The 24,327-nt window shown below is 37.3% G+C and overlaps 1 protein-coding gene across 3 annotated transcripts in view; it reads right to left on the bottom strand.

The window, feature by feature from the left end:
* plxna1a (plexin A1a) overlaps positions 1-24,327 on the bottom strand; it is a 226,431-nt gene that overhangs the window by 70,479 nt on the left and 131,625 nt on the right. For all 3 annotated transcript variants that reach the window (XM_077218621.1, XM_077218622.1, XM_077218623.1), the window contains exons 9-10: positions 18,695-18,809; positions 6,348-6,548 (exon numbers count right to left, since the gene is read on the bottom strand). In XM_077218621.1, the coding sequence (XP_077074736.1) occupies positions 6,348-6,548; positions 18,695-18,809 (316 nt within the window). The remainder of the gene's footprint in view (positions 1-6,347; positions 6,549-18,694; positions 18,810-24,327) is intronic.

Here is a 24,327-nt window from a genome sequence, read left to right as displayed (position 1 = left end):
CTTTCTCCCCTCTGTTCCTTTCCATCATTGTGTTTTCTCTGTCAGTCTCTCGTTCTCTCTCTCATTTATCTGAGCTGAAGGTAATGTTGTAAAGCAGAGTCTGATACCATCAGCCTGTTCTGTTCATCTCCTGGGTCCTGAGCTGTGGCGCTCAGAGAGAGGGCTCTGTAGAGGAGAGCGACTTTAGGTCTATTGTCTTTTATACACCCATCTTCACTCCTTCATTTGATTTCCTCTCTTTTACATCTTTTCCACCAAATTTGTGCTGGTGCCAGAGCACAAGTCTTGCGTTTACACTAACTTAACTGACTACACATTCCTCCCACAAACATGCACATTTGTCTTTGTTTATGAGTCTTAAAGGGTTACCCAAAAAACATCCTGTTACCATGTTTTAACCCTCATGTCGTTCCAAACCTGTATGACTTTCTATCTTCTGTAGAATGCAAAAGAGAGTTTCAACTGTTTTTGTCAATGAAAGTCAATGGGGTCCAAAACAATATTTAATTGACCCCAAAAAAAAAAACTCAATTGAAGATGAGTAAATTATAACAATATTTAACATTTTCACACCAACAAATTGCAAATTCAAATGTTTTTTAGTACAGGATTTAATAATCTCAGATAATATTAATGTATAAATATACTCTTTCCTGTTAAATTTTATTAATGTTCATTTATATAACTAAAATGTTACAAATGTACTAGTATATGTAATATTGGTATGTGTAGAAATGAGCATTAACCAAGATTAATAAATTCAGTAAAAGTATTGTTCATTGTTAGTTCCTGTTAGGCATTGTGTTAACTAAATTTTAACTTTATAAAACATTATTATTGCTACTTTTTTTTTTATCCCAAAAATAAAAATACATGGATAGAAACCCGACTTGTGATATGTGATACTTATCATTGCGATTCACCAGGATATCATATTTGTGTCCAAATTAATTAATTAAAACTGTGGGGAAAAGTGAACCTGCTGCATCCGTTTAAATCCCTCTCATGCATTTGGCATCACATTTTTCCACTACTGCATCTCTTCTACAGACACACACTGAGTAAATGCATGGCTATCTGAATACATCTGCAGACAACTGGATATATGAACAAACCAAACAGAGCTTGAAAATAATAGATAATAAGTTCTTCCTCCTTCAGTATCAACCTGCTAATGTCACTGATGTTCTTTCTTCTCAGCACATCTCAAGCTGTATATCCTTTGTTTACTCAATCGATTGAGTCAGGACTGCCCGCTTCCCTCTGCGTCCCAACTCTCCGTCGTGCTTTATTAACCCGTCTCTCTATTGTCTTAAGCAGAGAGACAAAGGATCGAATTGATCAATCTCAGGCAAACACAATCAGCTCCCCCTCCCTAATCATACAACGCCAGCCATCTGCCCACTGTGAGCCTGGGATTCCACCTGCCAGCTGTTGCCCCCAATCTACCTGGCATGAGATTGACCTCAAACGACCAGCACTGAGGAACGTCGCTTGCAATATTATTCTGTAACTCACGATAAAAGTGACCAATTACACATGCAGCGCTTATCTTGTACATCCATTTGTATGCCATTTATGTGATGCATTCTGCATTGTTGTTGCCAATTCTGTCAAAATGATAATATTATTTACAGTAGATAGCTAGCATAGCTGAGGTTTTGTCAAATATGCAAAAAAATCACTTGAAAGCATTAGTAAGAATGTAAAATAGTGAACAAATATTTTGAAATTCAACTAATATTTGACCCAAACAATTGTGTTATGGTAACGATATGCAATTTTTTTTATTATTTTTTTTATTTGATTTATTTAATTTAAATTGGTATTGGCAAGAGTTTATCCCTGCAACAGTGGTCCCAAATATTATTATTAAGTCTTTAAAATACCTGAATGTCAATGGATTGGGAAATAATATCGAAGAAAGGCAGTACAACGACATTATTTATGCAAAACATTTCCCAAAAACGCGTTATAAATTATAAAACAATAGTGTTCAACAATCAGTTGACACTTAGAGGCTATCAATCTTGAACCTACAAGGATATTACTTCATGAACTGACAAATAAATAATTAAATAACTAAAATCTTCTCACCATTTTGTTAAAATTACTTTCAAAAATGCCTCAAAAAGTAAATACAGTTCAAAGAAAAGCTCTAGAATAATTTTGTTTTTTCGTTATCTAATGATTTGACATTCAGATATTTAGTGTGTCTTCAATATTCAAACACTTTTTGAAGTAATTTAAAGTAGCAACTCAGAACTTTAATGTGAGCAGAAAGTAACCAGATTAAGTAACGTTACTACCAACACTGCCGCCGGCGACCTAATATTTCTCAGAAACAGCAGTGTTATGGCAAAGCAAACAGGTCAAATCCCTTTGAATTCAACAAAACCGTTAGTCAGAGTTATAATTAATCATTCAGATGGGAAAATGTTCTGGACTGATGAAAAGAACTGCAGGGGCTTTTGGTGGGTGATTCATATCCGACCTGCCGCCTGGCACCTCAGCCAAACCGTTTTAAAACAAAAGTTCTTGGAATTTTCGCCTATTGACGAACAGTCATTTAATCTGTAAGGAGTGACTCAGTAAATGTCTAAAACAAGGGTAACTCTTGATCTATCCTAAAGCCTGTCATTCTAAACAAGCTCCTACTTCTGGTAATGGAACTCTCACGCAGGGCTACACAGCACTCATGCTAAAATCCCTGCAAGCTAAGAAACTGATAATTGCTGCCATTTAATGATGTAATTGCAGTGGGATCGTAACACGGCTGTAATTGCGGCTCTCATTAGGAGTGACAGGCTGTCTGGATACCCAGCAGCACAGAACCAGTCCCGGCGTGGTTCCGTCGCCGGCATAAACCGCATATGACCAAAGCAAAGTAAGGGACCTAATCTTAGAGTTTCAGCTGATATAGAGATGACCTAATGTTATCCATGTTTGTTCAAGAACAACACATCATAGAATCATACTGATTTTGAGAAGTATTTCATAAATTAACATGTTACTTTTTGTATTTTAACCACAACATCTGAGTTCCAAATAAGTTAAAACAACTATCTAATTGATTCTTTGGAGGACAAAAGGAGACATTTTTAAGACTGCTCTTTTCCATGCAATTATGGGGGCTTAAAAAGCACCATAAAAGTGGTTCAAATGATTTCAAATGATTTCGTTTTCTGAAGTCGTGTGAGGAACAGAGCAAAGAAAAAGAAAAAAACTGCTCTAACTCTAATCATATTTACAAGAGAAGTGGCAATGTCCAATTGAATCAATGCATGAATGAATCATTGTTTGAGTTGGATCTTATCAATGAATCGGTTGATCCAATTCACTAAAGTATTCTGATTTGGCTCTCGAGTTCAACTTAATGATTCAATCATCTGGTTACAGTGAAAACCAACTTAAATTTCAGTCTAATCATTACACAAACCTATCTTCAGAAGACATATAGCAAAGGATTCATATGGACCACTTTATCAGTCAATTTATGAAACTCAAAAGCTTCAGTTCCCATTCAACGTAAATGCATGTAAATGAGTGACTAGCACGCCCTACGGAAATTCTCATTTTGTGTTTCAGAGAGGAAAGAATAGCATGAGGGCTAGTAAATAATGACAGTTTTTAATTTTAAGTGAGCTAAACATTTGAGAAACTCATTCGGAAATGCACCTGTAACGCTTCCACTCCTTCCTTGCAAAATTCGAAGACAACCGGTCGCTTATCAGCCGGCAGTTTTTGTCTCTCGTTGACTGTTAAAGTTAACATCACTCTGGCTGATGCTTCCAGCTGGCGGAGACAGAGGAATAGCTTCTCGTCAGCGACGCACCAATCGCTGTTGATTTGAACCGGCTGCGACAGCAAACAGTCGATAAAGTCTTTATCGAGACAGCTCTGTGCAAACTCTCAGCCGTGTAATTAGCTCCCCCTCAGTAACACCGGGAACCGCAACACAAAAGAGAAAGAGGCTGCGTCCTATAACGGCCATCAATAAGGCATGGTGAGGAGTGTCACGGTTCCATCAAATACCCGACTCTGCCACTAATGACTGCCTTTGCACAACAGTCTGTTAAAACGATAACAAGTGGCACGTGTTTCATCAGGCCCTAATGGTCCACCAGTGCCTGCCCAGTGCCTGATGGGATTTTTGACAGGCAGACAAAATGTTGATTGGCCAGAAGGTAATGAGGGGGAAGGCTTGTGTCAGCAGTGCTTTAAGAAAATGGCCAGCTATTTGGACTATTTCGACCAATAATGACTTTTAAACAACTCGCAGAGATGTGAGGATTTAAACGAGTCACGCCTTGTCAAAATGACTTTCGGTCCATTCGCCTGTGGTGCCGGTCCACTGGCCCATGTGATCATAAAATACACATGACACTCTCTAAAAGTAGTTTGGCTAGAAATTCTTTCCAATGGAAAGAAAAATCCCCAATGGGATCCCATTAGCATGTCAATTGTTTCTACTAGACAGCAATGCAATCAAATGAAGAGTAAATTAAAGCTGTTAAATCAAAGTCTCCTATGCCAGTACTCATATGTGTCTCTTTTCCTAAATTCTGCAATTAAAAGTCAGAAATCTCAATATGAACTCAAACATTTCTCTTCAAATTCACAGAACATAGAATTATATGATATATCTACCCATCTACTTATCTACCTACCCATCCATCCATCTAGCTATCTAACTATCAGAATTCTATGTTGTGATATTGTGTGACTAAAGATAAATGTTTGAGTTCATATTGAGATTGAATTGAATTCTATGATATAATATAATTCAATGTTGAGTGAATTTCAGGAGAAATGTTTAAAGAATAAAAAGTTTGGAGTCAAAACTGTTGCTGCTTAATATTTTAGTAGCTGCTTGATGTTTTTTGACCATTCTTTTTATGAATAAAAAAGGTTAAACAACAGCATTTATTTGAAATAAAAACTTTTGTAACATTACAAATATCTTTTTTTAATCAATTTAAAACACCCTTGATGAATAAGAGTTATTTCTTTACAAAATTCTTACTGACTCCAAACAGTTTAACAGTAATGTAAATATATATAACGTTTGTTTCTACTGTTTTGTTCTACTGTTCTTCTGAGGAAGAAAAAAAAGATCCGATTAAATCAACTGACAAGTTGCAATCAAACATAGGCTGGTTTAAGCTTCTTCTTTTTCTTTCAGAAATGAAGTTAACAGCTAGTAACTCCATTACATCTCCTGAGCTATGCAAAAACAAGGGCAGGGGCGTCATGCAAGCCAAAATTCTGGCACAATCTGAGACGTTGCAATTGTTTTCTGACGGGTGATATGGATCATGTTAGGAGGGGTCAGGGGGTTTCTCCCCCTGAAAAATTTTAAATTCTGGCTGCTAAACATACCATTTCAATGCAGTTTGGGAGGGACAGAAATACCTTAACGGAGCTAGCAGCAACCCTCCTCTTTCTGAGGACTAAGTTAAAGTATCTATTTTGTAATTTTATGTAAAAGACAGGTTGATGAAAGAACTGTAAGCTCAAATTCAAAAGCTTTTGAAGTCTACTTCATTAAAGCATGTTTACACACACACTTACTGTACACTTAGGCCTACTACACATGATTTTAAAAAGAGTACCATTGCAGTTTTTATGTTATGATTTTAAATTGGTATGTGACCTAAGAACGATCTTACATTAAAGGTACATAAAGGTGCTGAGGTCTGACTTTGTGGTGCTCTGAAATTAAGTTATTTTAATATTAATATGTGATGAAGGACTTTGAAAGAAGTTTGACAACTAGTTTACGGTCAGACAAGGCTAGCTATCGATAATGTTACACTGACACAAATTAAGTTAATGCTCTGAATTTGCATATATTTAAAAATAATATCCAATCCATAACTTTTTGATCAAGTTAAAATTTCCAGGTCAACCACAAATAATCCCATTACCTTTTAATATCATCCGATAATTAATTCAATTTCTGATTTGTTGCTTTGCCCACTTACCACTTCAAGACCGTCTGTAAAACATTGCCAGCTCAACGTGCGAGTTGCTTGAACATACACAGCAAAGATTCTAGGGCGATACGTGCGTAGCGCTCTAGATATGATATACACAGACACCATATTAGGAAAAGGGGGCGGCCTGATGCTGACTGATTTATTTCACATCCAGAAGAATATATTTAAGTCGTTATAGGCTCTGGTAATTATGGAGCATAATAGGAATAAAGTTGTGACAAAAAAATTATCAGGGAGGAATAATCTGAGCTCACTTTGAATGGGCATGACGCCACTGAACAAGGGCTTTCTTTACTGAACAAAATAAAACTACTCAAAACAATAAACAACAAGTATTTATCTTACCATGGTCTTCTGACACTGTATGCTGGTGCTGTTGAAGCGCAGTGCAGTGACACTGTACTCTTTCCCCTGGATATAGAAGATACACTCGTAGTTCCTCTGGCCAGACTGGGGCTGTGGAAGGTTCCGGGCCAACAGGGTGATGGGCTTCATGACACCAACAGGGATGTAGATTTGAGTGGACGGCAGGATCTGAGGACACTCCTGCAAAATGAAAAAACGAGGATAGTCTTCAGAAAATGCTATTTTTTATATGTTTTAAGTCAAATGTGAGTGAAGAGACTCCCCAAACTCTATGATTTACACACGTTTTATCATCTGTGAGACGAAAATCATACATAGGGATTTATTCCTGTTTGTAGCATACAATGGATTGAACAAAACAAAGCGTTTATATTTGTCCTGTGTTTAGAGGTATGAAAGATGTATTTTTACACACACACAGACATAATTAGAGACTGCTATTGAGAAAACATAATGACTTGCTATTATAATTTTGATAGATTCAAATAACAGCACTGAGGTGCATCTAAAGAAGATCAAATACACTTTGATCTTACTACTTGAGTAAATGTGGCCATTCAGACATGGCAGCCCCTTCAGTGATGCTGCTAAATGAAGAGCGAGCGAAGGCGAGGATATGAAGGATGCGAGGAGGACTTCAAGGCCATTGCCACCGTTGTCATGCCAACAGATTGGAAAACCAGGGCACAGAGAATGCAATTAAGCTTTTTGAGGGCGTGTGCCATTTTAAAGACTTGGCATTGGCACACGAGTTATGATGCCAACTGTGCACTTTAACTAGGCAGCAGCATGACCATAGGCACGAGATCTTACCCGGCAAGAAAAATATTATAAATCTTCAGATGTAGATAATACACATAGAATAAGTGCTTTTGTGTGTGTGTGTGTGTGTGTGTGTGTGTGTGTGTGTGTGTGTGTGTGTGTGTGTGTGTGTGTGTGTGTGTGTGTGTGTGTGTGTGTGTGTGTGTGTGTGTGTGAGTATAAACTTCTTAAAACAAAATTGCACAGACACATCATCTCATGTGCAACACATAAAACCCTAAATTGAAGCAAAAAACTAAAAAACTGAAGCACTACATGATGGAAGATACAACTAGATCAAAGTATCAGCCTTTCTATTGATGCTTTGATGCAGTAGGAGAACCAAAAAAAAACTTGTGGTACCATGATGCATCAGTTGTAGAGTGAATCTCACAAAACCTGTTTGTGTCATATTTCAATATATAATATACAATTTTTAGTGCTGGGCAACGATTTGAATCACATCCAAAATAAAAGTCTGTGTTTACAAAAAATATACTGTGTATAATTATTTTTAATACACACACATGTATTTATATATTTAAAAAAAGTTATTTATATATAAATTATTTATATTTATATATAATATAAATTATGTATAAATATATATACAGTATATACATGCAAATATTTCTTAAATATACACATGCATGTGTGTGTATTTATATGTACAAAATAATTATACACAGTACACACACACACGTATATTATCTAAACACCAATTTTTATTTTGGATGCAATTAAACGTTGCCCAGCACTAATCATTTTATAGATTAAAAAAGTATAAAATCTGCCTAAAATATATAGGAAATTCATAAAACTAGCAACCACCTAGAAAACCATACATATACACATTGGATGGATGGATGGATGGATGGATGGATGGATGTGATAATCATTCAGTACCATAAATTACTGGATGCATCACAGGTCACATTTAAAATTAAATCAAGTTGAAGTTGTGTAACCCCAAAATAAAGAAACATTTGTAGGTGATGTATGAAAGATGCAGCACAGGGTAGACCTTTCCCCGACCTCGCCTATCAAAGCCTGATAAAGCGTCTGAACTTGTTACCCACATTTCCTATTTACCCTGCCTGTGGTTCTAATTGAATGGGAGGAGTATGGAACACCAGCAGCGTTATTAAAATCTAGCGGAGATATGAGCTAGCGCTGCCACGGCGAGGGCTCTGTAAACAAACCTGATGGGAAAGCCACATGCGGATCGGTGACTCTGCAGAGTTCCATTGGGCTGCTGGTTTAATTGCCTCGGGCGGCAGTCTCCTTATTAATACTGTGCTGTGCTCTCGATTCGGTTGTGACTGAATAAATAGACTGTGATGCAGTTTCCCCCCACCACCACCCTCAATGGAGCGAGCCTGTGTTAGCGTTCAATTACTGTGTGGTACACAAAGGTGAGGGTTTTGCTGCTAATGAAAAGGTGCAATTTGTTCAGAGTCAATAAAGGGCTGTATGCTAAGCACAGAGAGCCCTTATCAGTTTCCTAAGAACGCAGCACACAAACCCAAAACTATATCACTGCTAGAGGTTTAAAAGGAAATGTGTTTTCGCTGCTTGTAACAGTCGGTTACGTGCAGCATGATGGCTGCATACTAAATACGTATGTTTTCAAAGGCCGAATTATAAGTACATGCCAATAAAAACATGGCATTACTACTGTATAATACCCTGGTACAAACAACTGACTGAATCCCATGAATAGTCCAGTACTCATCATATGCGTTTTAATATATACAGTACTGTGTTTTAAATTTTATTTGCAACAATGTTATATGTAGTCAAATCATAATTGATTAGATAATCATAGTTTTATTTTAATATCCATCCATCCATCTATCTAGCTATACACACATGCTATAAATGTCATATACACGTGTGTGTTTGTGTGTGTGTGTGTGTGTGTGTGTGTCTATATCTATCTATCTAAATATCTATATATCAAATCTATACATCTGTATCTATATATGAAGTATAGCTGCAGTAAAAAAATAAATTAAAAAAAAGTCTTAACAGTCTCAAAATTAGCCCTATCTTTTTTCTTCTTTCTTTTGGTTTTGATGTGAACAATTACTGGCGCATGTTTTTGACAGTACAGTGGTACATTATGATTGTTACTAAATAGATTATGGTAAAAGTATATTACATACTAAAGAGCCACTCTGTATATTCGATTATGCTTTATTTACCATCATATTAGTTTCCAAGGGACATAACATTGGGCATATATTCAAAGACAAATGCTTTGGCATCATTAGTTCATCATTAGTTCTGCTATCCCTTCACACTCAGCTTGTTTGTAAGTTTGTTTGTTTTGTTTTTTTCAATAAACTGCCATGAAATCTAATTACCATGATTAGTTTGGCTTCATTCTGAAAATAATCTGCAAACGTGACACGATGTCATTTAACAACGTCTATTCAGCTCGCAACTGCATGAGGCAAAGGGGAGAAGTGATAAGAGCGACTGAGAACCAATCAGAGGAGAGCGGGAGCTGGTATCGGTCATGCTAAACCACCTGACTGGTGCTGAGAGACGCTTTGCTTGTGGCTCTGTCATTCGTTTTGGCAATCAAAACACACAGGTGGAGAAAAGATAGCCGTAAACTACACATTTAATGAAACGCTCCAACCATCTGATAAGGAAGGGATGCCTTTTAAAAGAGATGCGAGTCCACCCCCACGGAAAAATGGAAATATGCGTATGAAAGGGAACAAGAAAGAAAAAGGAAAGGAAAAAGGAATGAAAAGAAAAAGAATGGAGATGAAAAAGGCAGCATTTAAAGTGTACTTTTCCTGTAAAAAGTGCCATTTTATGCTTTTTTGTGCATATAGATAATTTAATGAGATTTTGTAATTTAATGTTGTGTCAATATCACGGCACACTAATATGGTAATCTCAATGTATTACACTATTTCCATCTGATATAATCACCATGGTACCACAATACTACTTTTTGTAAGAGTAATCAGACTGTAAGAAAGAGCTAAAGCAAAGTGGAAAAAAGAGCAAACGTGGGAAACTATTTTATTAAGTACCCTGACAGGTGTCAAAACAGGGTTGAAAGAGCAGATCAGATGGCACACTTGCTGAGCACAATGGAATAATGGTGTACCGCGGGGATTCCTTTGAAGTGTTTCACGTTACTGCCTTTATTTGCTTTGAAATGACTGCAGCTCAGGTGAGCCGGGAATCCAGGTTATCATGCAGTGTGCGCCCCCACAGCGCTGAATCACATAGTGGGAATGAGCTCGGAGCAAACTCACATGTTCAAGTTAGAAAACTCAAATCCATCAGACTGATGCTGAAGCATTCCACTGCACTTTCTGGTGCAATATTTAACACGGTACTATACTGCATTTTAAATGAATGAATGGAATGCTAGAAAAAAATTCCAGGATAAGGTTACTTTGCATATCTCTGAGAACTTGGATAATTATCAGAAAAAAATAAAATAAAATAAAATAAAATAAAATAAATAAATAGATAAAATAAAAATAAATAAATAAATAAATAAATAATTTGCTATTAAATCACAAATAACTCAAATAATGTTATTTTATTCTTTAGTTACAAACTAATACCATTGACCTGGATAATTGTCAGGGAGAGAATTTTTTTTTTTTAATAAAATAAATAATAAATTTGGCTACATATAACATTGTTGCAAATTAGTTTCAAAATGTTTAATGCAGTAAAATATGGTTTACAAACTTCTAGTTAAAGTGAATACCAATATTAACAATGCATCTTCTTTTTCATAAAATTGTAATAATATGTAAAATAAAAAGAATAATCTAAATAAAATAATTGATCATCAAAATTGATAACTTGCTTTTAAACTTCACATGACATATTCAAAACATGGTGCTCATGGTACAAGATGCGACGCAACAGCACAAGATGTTAGTGTGCATCTACATCTTAATTTAGGGCCTTTTCTTGGCTAAAACTGATGTACATTTAATTAATTGGATTAATTAATCAGCACATCGTGTAATTTGAACAACATTCAAATTACAAATTCACCTGCAGCTGAAGTTTGATATGAAATGGACATGGAAACGCAGAGAGATGCAGTACAGTATTGTCGGGAAGCCGTGCTGAGGGAAAGAGGAGGGCTGTTTTTTGGCTCTGGGATCTGGCAGCACTGCTCTGCTAGTCTGCTGTTTGTTTTGCTCAACTGCTGCCTCTAGCAATGCTCCTGCAAGCAAAACATGATATCTGCTGCTCTTTTCTTCCTCGTTCTCTCACATTCTCCACTTCTCTCTCTCAGTCTGAAAGAACCTGTGGGGCGATGCAGAGACGCTGCTCATGGAGCGTTAAGAAAAGCAAAGCCCACACTGCAAACACAGCCCACTTCTGTGGACCATCCACATTCCCTCGCTTCAGAGTTGAGAATGGATTTAAATGGCATAGGAACACATTTTGTGGTAGAAACATTAAAGACGAATGTTCTACACATACAAAAAACAAAAAAACAAAAAAAAAACACAGCAATACTATGGTATTCTATGAAATATCTAGAGGTAACCTGGTAAATACACCATGGTATGTGAATATGAGAATCACTTCGTACTTCTTTCTAAGTGCAGCACAAGCATACTAAAAAAGCACCATGGTATTATTATGTTTGTTTTTTTGATGTGGTACCATTGTACCACCATAGTATTCTTGGAGTACCATCTCTTAATTAATTATGTTTTGAGTAATTAATTAAATTAATCAAACCTATCCCAATATTTGATAAGAAAAGCCTCCAAATTAAGACAATTTTAAATGGTACATGGATTTCCTTAAGAGCCGACTAAAGTGGTGCTATTGTTCTTACCATCCTTAAAGTTTAGTTCTGAGGTTCATTACAGTTAGGATAATAGACACAACAGCACTGCTTTAGCCGGTAGTTTATGCAGTATCACTATTGACTGAGCTGCTAAACGACTTTGACAAGCCTGTTATTATGTCTAACCAATTACTATCAACAATTTAAGGGCAGCATCCCCAAAAAATCTTTAAATCCTAGTAGCATTTTAATTACATATTTGGCAAGTCTTTTCAGAGCAACAGATGAGGAACTAGGCTGTCATCTAATTAGGCAGTCTGGAGCTCGTTGACTACTAAGGGCCAACCGGTGAGGGGGAAACAACTCATGGTTCCATCCACTCTAAGAGGAGCCTGTTGTCGAATGAAAGGGACTTTGAAGTCTAAAAGGGCTTTAGAGTGTCCGCCCACATGGGGCTGGAAAATAGAGCGCCACTCCAAACTTAGCAAGATGTGGCATAATAACTAAAACTGGAGGCCTGTTACTCATAGTGATATACTTTATATTAGAAATTTCCAAATGGCTACTAGAGGAACGTCGATTTTAAAATTGACTAGTCAGTCAGTAGGTGTTTTGAAATCGTAATGCTTGTGGTTATGGTAAAAAAAACACAGAGCAAGAGATGACATGAATATCAGTAAATTATCAGCAAAAATAAGGTTGGTTGTTGGATGACTAGTAAGCAAGTTGACCCCTTTGACCCATCCTAGTGGCTAATTGCTATTACTAATTGAAAAAAGGCAATTAAATGTAAAGACGCAATGTATCTGAGATGATTTAGCTATGCAAATATGCTAACAGCTAAAGGACTCTTTTAAACACATGAGTAGCAGTTAAAGAAGTCATATGACACTATTTTAAAAGTTCATTTTTTTGTTTATTGGTGTAATAGAATAGGTTAATATGTAAAAAAAAAAAACACATCTTCCACATACTGTACACTATGCAGCACCTCTATACCCAGTCTGTCTGAAACGTGCTAAATGCTACAAAGCCCCTCCTTCCGAAAAGCTTAGAGTGCTCTGATTGGCCAGCAGACCCAGTGAATTGTGATTTGCCAAACACCTCAAGCTCGTGTCAGAAATGTAACATCCCTTAGCATAACCGCAAGCTCCAGCTTCCAAGGCTTCTAAAGCATAACACACAGTTAATAATAATGTTGTCGGTTTCATTGTGTCAGTTCGAGTCCGATTCTGAAAATGCAGATGATCAAGCCGATCGATCGGAACAGATGTAAAATGTGTAAAATGCGCTGTGCACAAGCAAACTTTTTGGTTGCACTGCTCAGGAAGACCTTTATAAATAACTCTTAACCTCAGATTAAGCTCGGAAAGCAAAATCAGTTTTGCTTTCGCATCCAAACACACAGCGTCTCTGCGACATGACAACAACAATTCACTGAAACCACGTCTTCTATCCTCAAATCGGTTTTATATACAGTCAAATAATACAGTAAAAAATCCTCTAAGAACCCAGTAGCACTGGACTGATTTAAAACAGCATGAGAAACCTGTTCCTGGCCCCGTATCCTTGGGCACCACCCAAGACTTCGCGAGTGCTAGCGCCATCTCCTTGACTCCTCAATGTAAAATTCATCTTCGGTCTCCATTAGGCAGACAGACGCTGAGGCATCTGGAAATTAAGATTTAATACACTTTGAATAATTAAAGCCACAGATCAGTGGCAGCCTTAGATCCCTCCGAGAGGCCCAGTGCCAGAGAGAACGGGAACCACGGGGCTTTGAGCTCTACTTGCAACACAGCGGGATGGACCGGGATCAAACAACAAAGGTGAGGGTGCATGGCAGGGTCCCAGTTTCTGCTAATTGCCTTTCTGATTAATTGATTAATTACAGTGAACCCTCATCGTTGTTCTCCCGGGAGGATGAGGCGTTGGGTAGGATGAAGGTGGCATTTGATATGAAGTAGCTCAAGGAACTGAAATGACACGAGGTGAGGCATGCGCTCTTGGCACGGCCGCTGGAATACTGATCCAGAGACTGGCTTCTCAAAGCTCCATCCTTGGCTGTTTGTAGTGCAGTGCTGTCAGCGCCAGTGCCCGGGATCAGAGGCACGGGAGACGGGAATTTACAGAGTATTTGAGGGAGCTGGGCAGAGATTTACGTGAGTGAGTGAGTGAGTGAGTGAGTGAGAGAGAGAGAGAGAGAGAGAGAGAGAGAGAGAGAGAGAGAGAGAGAGAGAGAGAGAGAGAGAGAGAGAGAGAGAGAGAGAGAGAGAGAGAGAGAGAGAGAGAGAGAGAGAGAGAGAGAGAGAGAGAGAGAGAGAGAGAGAGAGAGAGAGAGAGAGAGAGAGAGAGAGAGAGTGGAAGAAACACCTGACAGCCAAACGGGACAGACGGTAAATCAGAGCTGGATGGAATTTGGATGCTAGAAGTGGATGCTGCTCTCCACATGCAATAAGAAACAAAGGCCAGATCGAACAAGTGCAATTCAGTTTAGAGCCAAAAGTGGGTAAGGAATATATGGCTGGCACTGCAAGAAGGTAATTTATAAATACGATGTTTGGATGTTTTATTTAAATTATTCAAGTTCTATAAAAGACAGGCATACAGACTGAAGGTTAAAATAAGATTTGGCACAAAAGCACCAAGTCCTACTTAATGGAATACTAACATACTGCAAAATGGAACATGGCACTATGTTTAGACATGTAGAAAATTTAGACTGTGCGATAAGACATCTCCAGGTCACATATACATATAGCCTATATATATACATATATACCACATATACACACACAGTAAAATAAAGTATATTGTTCATAAAAAAAATAAAGCTTATTTAAGGACTGTTATTTTATTGAACGGATATTTTCATGACAATTAGTCGCATTTATCCCTAAATAATATTTATTTTTTTATTCTCATTATTCTTAATGGTGATTTTGATTAGATTCTCATTAAAGTTAAACAGCATAAATCTGCATAAATATCATTATTTTTTGTTACAATAATGAGAATGGGGTTATTTATTTTTGCATTACAGTAAAATGTGCATAATTGTCATGGAAATAATGCCAAAATCTTAATTGTACTGAATAGGCTTCATTTCTTGAAATACTTATTTTGCATGAATATACATTATATTTATATACAACTATATATTTATATCAGAAATATAGAAATTGGGTAAAAGCTTTTTTGTCAACCACTTACTTTTACAAACTTTCTCAAAGAAATAAGTTTTCAGTGTGCACTGTTCAAACACAGTTTCTGTTTTAACAGTTTCAAATCCCTTTCAAGCTTTATGAACCAATCACAGACATTATGAATGATCTAAAAAGGTAATTATGGGCTCTCGTGACAAACCGAAGTGAAATCTAAATGTATTCTCATTTTTAATTAAGTCCCTCAAAGCGAAAAGGAAGAAAGTATAAACACGACGGAAGTCCTGATAAAAAATTCTCTGATCAGCTCAGCTGTGCCTGTTTCCCTATTTGGCAGCAGTATACTAGTTATACTGATTAGAATTGAGGCTGTAAAAGCTTGCGAATATACCTTTCTTTTAAGAAGACAAAAGAACTCTTTTGTTTTTGGTGTCTGTGTAGGCTTTCTTTGAATTATCATCCTGCAGACAACTATATTACAGACTTATGTACTCACACCAGCAGAAAAGCTTTTGAAACACTAAGAATAAAATATTTGCAGAGAGCCGAGTTATTTTATTACCAAAAAGCAATGTAGATACAATAGCTTTGAGCAGAAAGCTTTTAATGCTAACAGCTCCGTATGAATTATGAGAGCTACTGTATATAAAAGTCTTAAAATCACATATGCACCCGGGCTGATGACAAACACCCCCACAATCCTCTGCTTTTCCTGCTATTATCATGGGTGACATGTCTTTGTTTATAAGAGCAAACACAAGGCAGAGCATTACTGAATCACACAGTTCCCGCGGGAGCATTGAGGAGTTCCTTGGTGATATACCACCGCATTACTTATTTATCAAAACCCCCATTTGTCTCATCGGAGACGCACACTAATGAGTCTCAAATGAAGGAGAGAACGCAGCCGTAACACCAGTTTCATCATCCTTAAAACAAACTCCATTCATTATGCTTATGGACTGGGCAGCTCTGTCTCAATAGGGTTGGATAAAAAGAGACGCAGGAGAAAACCAAAAGATACTACGGCAATGTTGAGTTCCCAAGGTGGGTCAGCAGCTTTCATTCAGTCTCTTTTGTCAATTTACGGACAATCAATGTTGGTACACTATGAGCATGTCAGCGTGACAACACATGCTATATAGGCTAGAAACAGAAAACAGCGTGGTGGTGTACACCCACCCCACCATTATTCCAAAAATGATGCTGAAGCGCAGCTCAGCACGACCTTCTGTGCGGGTCTGTGAAATGCACTTTTGGCACTAGCAAAGGGCAAAACCACTGTGTGACTAAATGAGCTACTGGTCGACAGCTGGGTTCACAAATAACGAATACTGGAACAAGTGTGTTAGCGGTGCTTTTTGTGTGTTTGTTTGTTTATATATATGTTTGTTTATTTCTCCTTGTGGATTCCTCAAGTGGGGCTTACTGAAGCAATTTTCCGCCTGGTCAGATTTAATGTGTCCCACTGTTTATCCGCTGTCAGGAAAATGTTGATTTATATACATTTGATTTGCAAATGTGACTCATTACGATTGGAGGCTGAACGGTTTATCTTTCATGTCTCCTAGAGGATGTTTGGCTACTTTTTAAGGTATGGTTGTTCACAGACTGAGCAGTAATAATGACAGAGATAAAGACATTTGGAAAGGGATTGTGGGAACTGTATTTGCAGTCGTATTTGCGGGAACTGTATCTGGATGGATGGATGGATAGATTATTTTTTATTAAGGTTGGTTGGTTGATTGATTGATTGATTGATTGACTGGTTGATTTATTGATTGATTTATTTATTGATTGATTGATTGATTGGACCAGTAAATAAGGTAAAATAGAACTGAGGAATGACTACAGGTAGCAGTGTTAAACTTATGTTTATGTTTGTAGTCATCACAAGAATGCCCCTATGATTCCCAGAAATGATGTCTAGGTAGGCACCTCACTCGCTTTTGAGACCCCACTGCCGAGAATAATGAAAAGCAATCTCCGAAATCTCACTTCAACCACTAGTTATTAACCGGCGCTACCTGAAGATACCAGATGTGAAACACCCATCCTTCACTCCCTGCCTCAATTCCACTACTTCACCCAAAAAACCCTGCCACTATCTCACCTTCATCCTCAACCCAATAAATACCAAATACCACCAACTTCCATGTCAAAGGCATCTCTTCCAGTGTTTATTAGTCTTTACACACGTCATAGCAACTTCTTCATGGTCACACTGAAGCTGTTTAGGCTACTGAATTCAGGTTATGATGTAATGACATCTAGTTAATGTCCAAATCAATCATGCAGCAGCATTTCTAGACAAAATATTTACTGTCAAAGAAAGAATTTTCTAGAGGAAGGATGACACTTAATGAATTTACATTTACATTTGTTCATTTAGCAGACGCTTTTAACCAGAGCGACTTAAAAACTGAATTTGCTTAATAAAATAATTTTTTTATGAAAAATTGTGTCCATGACTTGTATTATGCAGTAACCATTTTACAAAATCAATAAAGCTATCGAGGCCATTACACATGATGAATACAGTCAAGGATAAAGGGGTTAAAGACATTTTGCAGCAAATTGCGATGAGCAATGATCTTTAATATAGAATCTATTCACAATCCTGGCAAACCTCAACATAAATATAAAGTAAACGATACATGAATCCTAAAAAAGGAAAATGAATATAATGTAAAAATGTCTCTCTCCTTCAAGGCATAATTCTGAAAAAACATTTTTTATAAAATGTCAATATAAAGGTAGACCTATCACACATTTTAAGAATTTAATACATTTTTTTAAATAAATTGCATAATGAGAATAAAATAATAATAATAATAGTAGGTGTACAAAATAAGACTTAAATTAAATGCATGAGCTCTGCATTGAGCTGTAATCCTCAAGATCAACTAATATAGAGGAATTGGATACTGCAGCACACTAGGAAGGTGTTTGGGAGTGAACACCGATAAGCCTGTGTGTAAAATTGTAAACATTTGTGTACATTACACTCAAATGCCCCTCTCAACGGCAAAAGCGCTGTTTAACAGCTGCAGAGTGCATGAACAGCCCCCTGGTCGACTCAAAACGGTTTGAGATACAAATGCTCTCCTGAGATGACTTCGGCAGTCGAGAACGGGCATGTGGAGGATTGATGCGTGTGCGTGTCAGTAATCATAACACACTGTATACGCTTAATGCCGCTTCTCGCACTTCCAGCGCTCATAAGAAAAGGAGGGAGAGATGTGATTGATATTGGTTTTTATGCAAATGTAGCATTTGTAAATGTACAACACGATACAATTTGCATAGTCATTCAGTCAGTGCCGTTTATAAGTGCATTAATCCAGCGCCGCTCTCCTTAGAACAGCTGCTTACACAAAGCCAGCGCGAAAAGAACAACGCTTGCAAATGGGACATGACTGCCCATGTGTGCATCTGCACCCCTGTATTTTTTGGTGATGGGTCGCAAACATGAAAATCAATTTTCTATGAAATGAAAGGGAGCCGTGCACTGAAAGGGCGTTGCATGTAAATGTATGCATTGTATTAGGCAGACTGACCTCAGACATGTTGACGCGGCCCTCTTGGAAGGAGCAGTCGTTTGCATTGTGGGTGCACATGTGTCGGTATTTGCACCAGTGACATGGAAAGGAGCCGTTTACACAGGAGAGACACCTATCAAGAGGAGACAGCAAGAGAAAAAGAGTATTATTTAATTATTAATTGCAAAATTACTCAATCTATTATACACATTCTATTTTAAACCATAACATTTCCACACAAAATACTCATGTTTCTCTTTCATCAGCATTGGAATTTGGCACTTAGCACAGATATAATGCAGTTTTGTGGTTTAATTCATATTTGCATAATATAAAACAATGTGTTGTCCTAAATGGGAATAAATCAGATTTTTTGATTCAACAAAGAGGTGTGCCTCAAGGCTCAATACTGGGACCACTTCTCTTTTTTTCATTTATGTAAATAATCTACCATTCATTTCAAAAAGGTATGCTGATGATACTGTCATATATGTATCTAATGCTGATTCTCTACAAACTCAATCTCTTCAGTATGATTTTAATATTTTACAAGATTTACTTTTGGATAGTAAATTAGTGTTTAATAAAACTAAGTCCTATGTAATGATTTTGGGTTCTAGACAGAAACTTAAATCCAACACTTGTTCTTGTGTTTTATCATGTAAAGTACTCCTTTGCATAAAGTTGATACTATTATATCTTCTATGGCTTGATTTTGAACTTTCTTTTAAATCGCATACAGTGTTTGTAAGAAACTTGTTTCTCAACTACTATTTCCGACCCTTGATTATTGTGATGATGTTTATCAAACAACATCAAAATTAGATCTTGCTTTGTTTAATACAGCATATTAATAGACTTAATAATAGACTTTGCAGATTTGTTTTGGGATGTTCTTTTTTACTCATCACTGTACAATGTATGATGCACTTCAATGGTCATCGCTGCATGCAAGAAGACATTCATTGTCATCAATTTATAGTTAAATTTATTTATTTTAATTTATCCCAGTTATTTATAACAATATTTTGTACCTTATTTACTCCCCCTTTTATTTACCTTTTTATTACCAACTATTTACCTTTTTTAAATGCATATCCGAGGTGTTTCATGCCCTGGTAACCGTCCATTAAACCCTATTACCAAGATGGTTTTTCAAACAAATCTACCTCTTTTATGTCTTCTCTTTCCATCTTTCAAGCAGAGGAGACAAAGAGTGGGTGATGTGAGATGTACAGAGATTGAGACAGATCAAAGACATGTCGGAAAGATAGAGTGAACTAACGCTTTCATCAAACAGCAAAGGAAAATAAACCAAAAGACAATACGCAAACACACAAACACAATCACAATCCATTCATTCAGGTATCACCCAAAGTAAATGACCAAAGCTTCACATTCAACAGTTTAAAGTGACATTTACATTAACAACACTGATGATTTGTTCGTTTAAGACATTTAACAACTGAGCCCACATTTGACAGAGTTGGCACCTCAAGGTGAAGAAAATATGAATGCCAGACATGTCACAAACAACACTGATCTGTCAACTTTCCACATCGCACTGAGACAAAGGTGTAGGTTGGCTTTGTTGCTATGGATACAGAGGAAGATTTTGTTGCCGTTTGGCAGAGGAGGACAAGGACGCTGGTCTGTACTCTAGTCTCAGAGACCCGTCTCAAAAAGTCATAACAGAAGAGTTGCGTGGGAGCAGTTTCTTATCACGCATTCGTTATAAACTTCAGAATGAACTGAGCTTGACATAAGGGGTGGAAACAGATTTGTGCAGTACTTCTAAACCATTACACAACTGTACAGGTGAAGTGAGTAATTTCTGCGCCACTATTTATATATATATATATATATATATATATATATATATATATATAGTGAGTGGACACTTTTTCACTCAATGGCAAAAAAATTATATACTGTATAGGGTTAGGGTTACACTGTATACTGTATATACTACCTTTGTGGTCAGCAGGGGCTTTTGAGGGGGGCTTCAGCCAATCAATAATGAATGCGTAGCCTACATATTGTGAATGCATTTAATAAACTTAATTACCTAGCTTTAGTAGATTTCAGTAAATAAATGAGAAAATGATTCATAGGCAAAATCAACCTATCAGTTGACCCTATGTTACTTTCTTCACTGACATACAAAAATGAAAAGCCTATATCAGTCAAAGCTCAGCTTTAGGAGGGGAAGAGACAGGGCAAGATAAAAACAAAGAGAAAAAGAGTGTGATGCTGATGAGGAGAGAAAAATAATCAGCTGTCTGTTATCCAATTATTTTGGTCTTCAAAACATCTTAAAATATGTAGATCAGAGAAATCAAAATTTTGTCGGGGAAACACAGAACCCCCCTATCTGCCCTACCTCACATTTGGGACCACAGTGATTATAAAACCCTACCTAAAGCATTAGATCCTAAACTAAAGTGTTACCTTTTTTATAATAAAAAAAAAACATACACTCATTGGGGGCTTAGCCCCCCTAAAATGAAAATCCTAGTGATGCCCCTGGTGGTCAGTAAGATTTTTTAAATGTTATTAAACAGAGTCTCTTATGCTTACCAAGGCTGCGTTTATTTGATCCAAAATACAGTAAAAACTGTAATATTGTGAAAATTTATTACCATTTAAAATACCTGTTTTCTATTTGAATATATATAAAAAAAAAACATTTGTAACGCTGTATTTTCAGCATCATTACTCCAGTCTTCAGTGTCACATGATCCTTCAGAAATCATTCTAATGCTGATTTGCTGCTCAAGAAACATTCATTATTATTATCAGTGCTGTTCTTTTTATCTTTATAGTCATCAAAGAATCCTGACAAAAAGGTACACAACGGTTTTCAACATTGATAATAATCAGAAACATTTCTTGAGCAGAAAATCAGCATATTAGCTTTTCCAACACATAAATAAATTATATTTTAAAATATATTCAAACAGAAAAAAAAATATTTTAGATTGCAATAATATTTCAAAATATTACAGTTTTTCTTAAATGCAGCCTGGGTGAGTGTAAGATACTTTAAAAAAAAAAAAAACATTTAAAAACATTACCGATCCCAAACTTTTGAATGTTATAATAGAAAACGAAATACACAGGGACTTGGACGACTTTTGAGTAAATCTGAATCAGTTAATATAAAAAAAACAAAATTTAAAAAAAGGATGGGCATCCAAGCTCTACAAGTCAAATGTTGAAGTACAGTCCACACAGAGTGCCACTTCCTCAGTATTTTAGGACACACTCCGCAAACTCCATGTAGCTCAGCACTCCCGAATTCTCCTCAGACGGACCGTGCTTTTCTCATATAATGAAAAGCTTCTGCGGTCAGTGAGAGCATCACAAAGAGGCGAGAACTCTTTCCCTGTCTGTGCCAAATGTTCAAAGGCTTATGCTCACGTCCGCTGCTGGTGCATGATAAAGCTTTCTCCTCACTCTGCTCTGACTACATGAGACATAAGAGCCGCTGAATTAACGGACCAGCTGAACCTGATGCACAGAAAGAGAGAGATTCTAAGGCAGTGGAAAGAAAACGAGGGTGAGAAAAGGAGAAAAACGAGGATGAAACGATTTATAATACAATTTATAGTGGCAAGCTGAAAAGACTGTCTTTCTCGATAAAGGGACAATGTGTAGGAACTTCTTCCATCTAGCGGTGAAATTGTATTTTGCCTTCAAACGAATTGTGCTCTCCAGCGCCTTGCTTTTTCAAATGCGTGTTGCATCTACGGTAGCTGTTATGTACAAAAAAGTTATGACAGGATGTCTTCTAATAGCACTTCGTCGAGTTTTCCTTCGGGTCAACAGGTTTGTTATTTCAAACAAACTGAAACCTGACACAACGAACAAACAAATGTTGTTACAGTATGAATTATGGACTGTGAAAAACACAGGGCAGTGACAAGCGTCTCTCACTGCTCTGCTCCTCCGTTTCTGCTGCTTTCAGTTACGTGACACTGGCTCTGAACGAAAACGCGTTGTGGAAACACGTTGGCCTAGTACTTTTTGTCCCTCTCTGCTATTATAGTTTTTCAAGATCGCGTAACGACATGGAAGCCTCCGTGGACCTACCCATCACATGTATATAAAGATAATAAATTCTTTGTTTACGAGGATAAGTCAAATAATTGGCAGAGGTATTTATGCACCATTGAGGACATATTTATGAATAAAAATATTGATTTTAGATAATAAAGTACCTAAAAAACTACACATTGTCCCTTTAAGAACAAGCAAGTCGGCGGAGTTGCAAACACAGCCCACAGCTCTAGAATAAAGATATATCAATGCGCATTCCCCGCCAGTCCTGTGTAAACTAGAACGGCACGCAAGGTTTTGTTTAGTTTTTTTTATCCATCTTTATCGTGAGATGCGGAGCGGAGCACAAGAGAACAACGGAGTCTGAAGCTGCTCGCTTAAAAGATCTTGCTCGCCTCTCAATCGTCTAATTTCAAAACGGTTTTCACATAATTAATTTCAAATTACGTAAGCGTTTGAATGATACCTAATCTATGATGATTACTAAAATATGTGATATGAAAAAAGGCAATAAAAAGAGTCCTGCTAGCAGGACGTAACAGTTAATTAAACCTGTTTTTCTCAAAATTCCGTTCCTGAAAATCACAGCGATCAGCCGACTTCAGATAACCATAACTTTTGTTACCGACAAACGATGAAAGAAATAAAAACAGATTTGGAAAGGGCTTGAAACCAGCTTTAATATGGTATCATACCCTGTAAGTAAGAAAACAATTCCCAGATCGCATCACATACATTCGAAATATGCAAGTCTAATGCTAAGCAAACAATGATAATGATGAGGCTCACAAGACTACATGGTGCCAACCCTGAGGCTCTAACGCGCGCGCAAAAGAGCGAGGGCAGTCTATTCAACAGTGTGTGTCTCCTGTGCTGTGCTACATGCATGGGCTCTTTTCATATTAAAATGCAGGAGCTACAGCTAACCTTTCAGCCTCGCGAGTGCTTTATCGCTTCAACAAAAGCCACCATCTATTCGTCTTTTTCTGATTTTCCCTCCTTATTCACTCCGTGCTCCTCTTGTTAAAAATGCATCGGGTCTCTCACATGCTCGATTAAGCCGTTCCCTCCCCCTGTCTCATGCTAAACTCTAATATTGTTACGCTGCATGTAAATAGCTAGCAGGGTAATTTGCCGTGCCAAGCAGGAGCCCCTCTGCCCCACACACACACATATAACACACACATCCAGTGATCACTAGGGCCAAATAGTGTGCCATAGTCACACTTACACACACACACACACGTGGAGGACCAGATGAGCACCTCATCGCATCCAGTTTTAGATGAAGTGGCTGTGTTGCTAATGGGTCGGTGCCATGCTAATGCAAAGCACGCTGCTAGCGAAGGGCACACAGGACGAGAGATACGGGAGTTCAAAACATCTGGATTCGCTCCTGCATGTAGCACAACCTGTTGTCTATCCGGAGAGGGATGGGAATGTGAGGAGGAGGAGGAGACAGTAAGAGCCATGGGACTGAGAGAGAGAGGCTGAAAATAGGGTCAAGAGAACGAGGCAATGCTAGTGCCTTCAGTATGGTTTATGGATCCATCAAATGGTTCTCAATCAAATTAATATGCAATTATTAA

Source organism: Siphateles boraxobius, unplaced genomic scaffold, assembly GCF_051911475.1.
Source record: "Siphateles boraxobius isolate OS27281-9 unplaced genomic scaffold, OSU_SipBor_1 77, whole genome shotgun sequence".
In the NCBI taxonomy this organism is placed as follows: Eukaryota; Metazoa; Chordata; class Actinopteri; order Cypriniformes; family Leuciscidae; genus Siphateles; species Siphateles boraxobius.
This window is presented reverse-complemented; position numbering and strand designations above follow the sequence as displayed.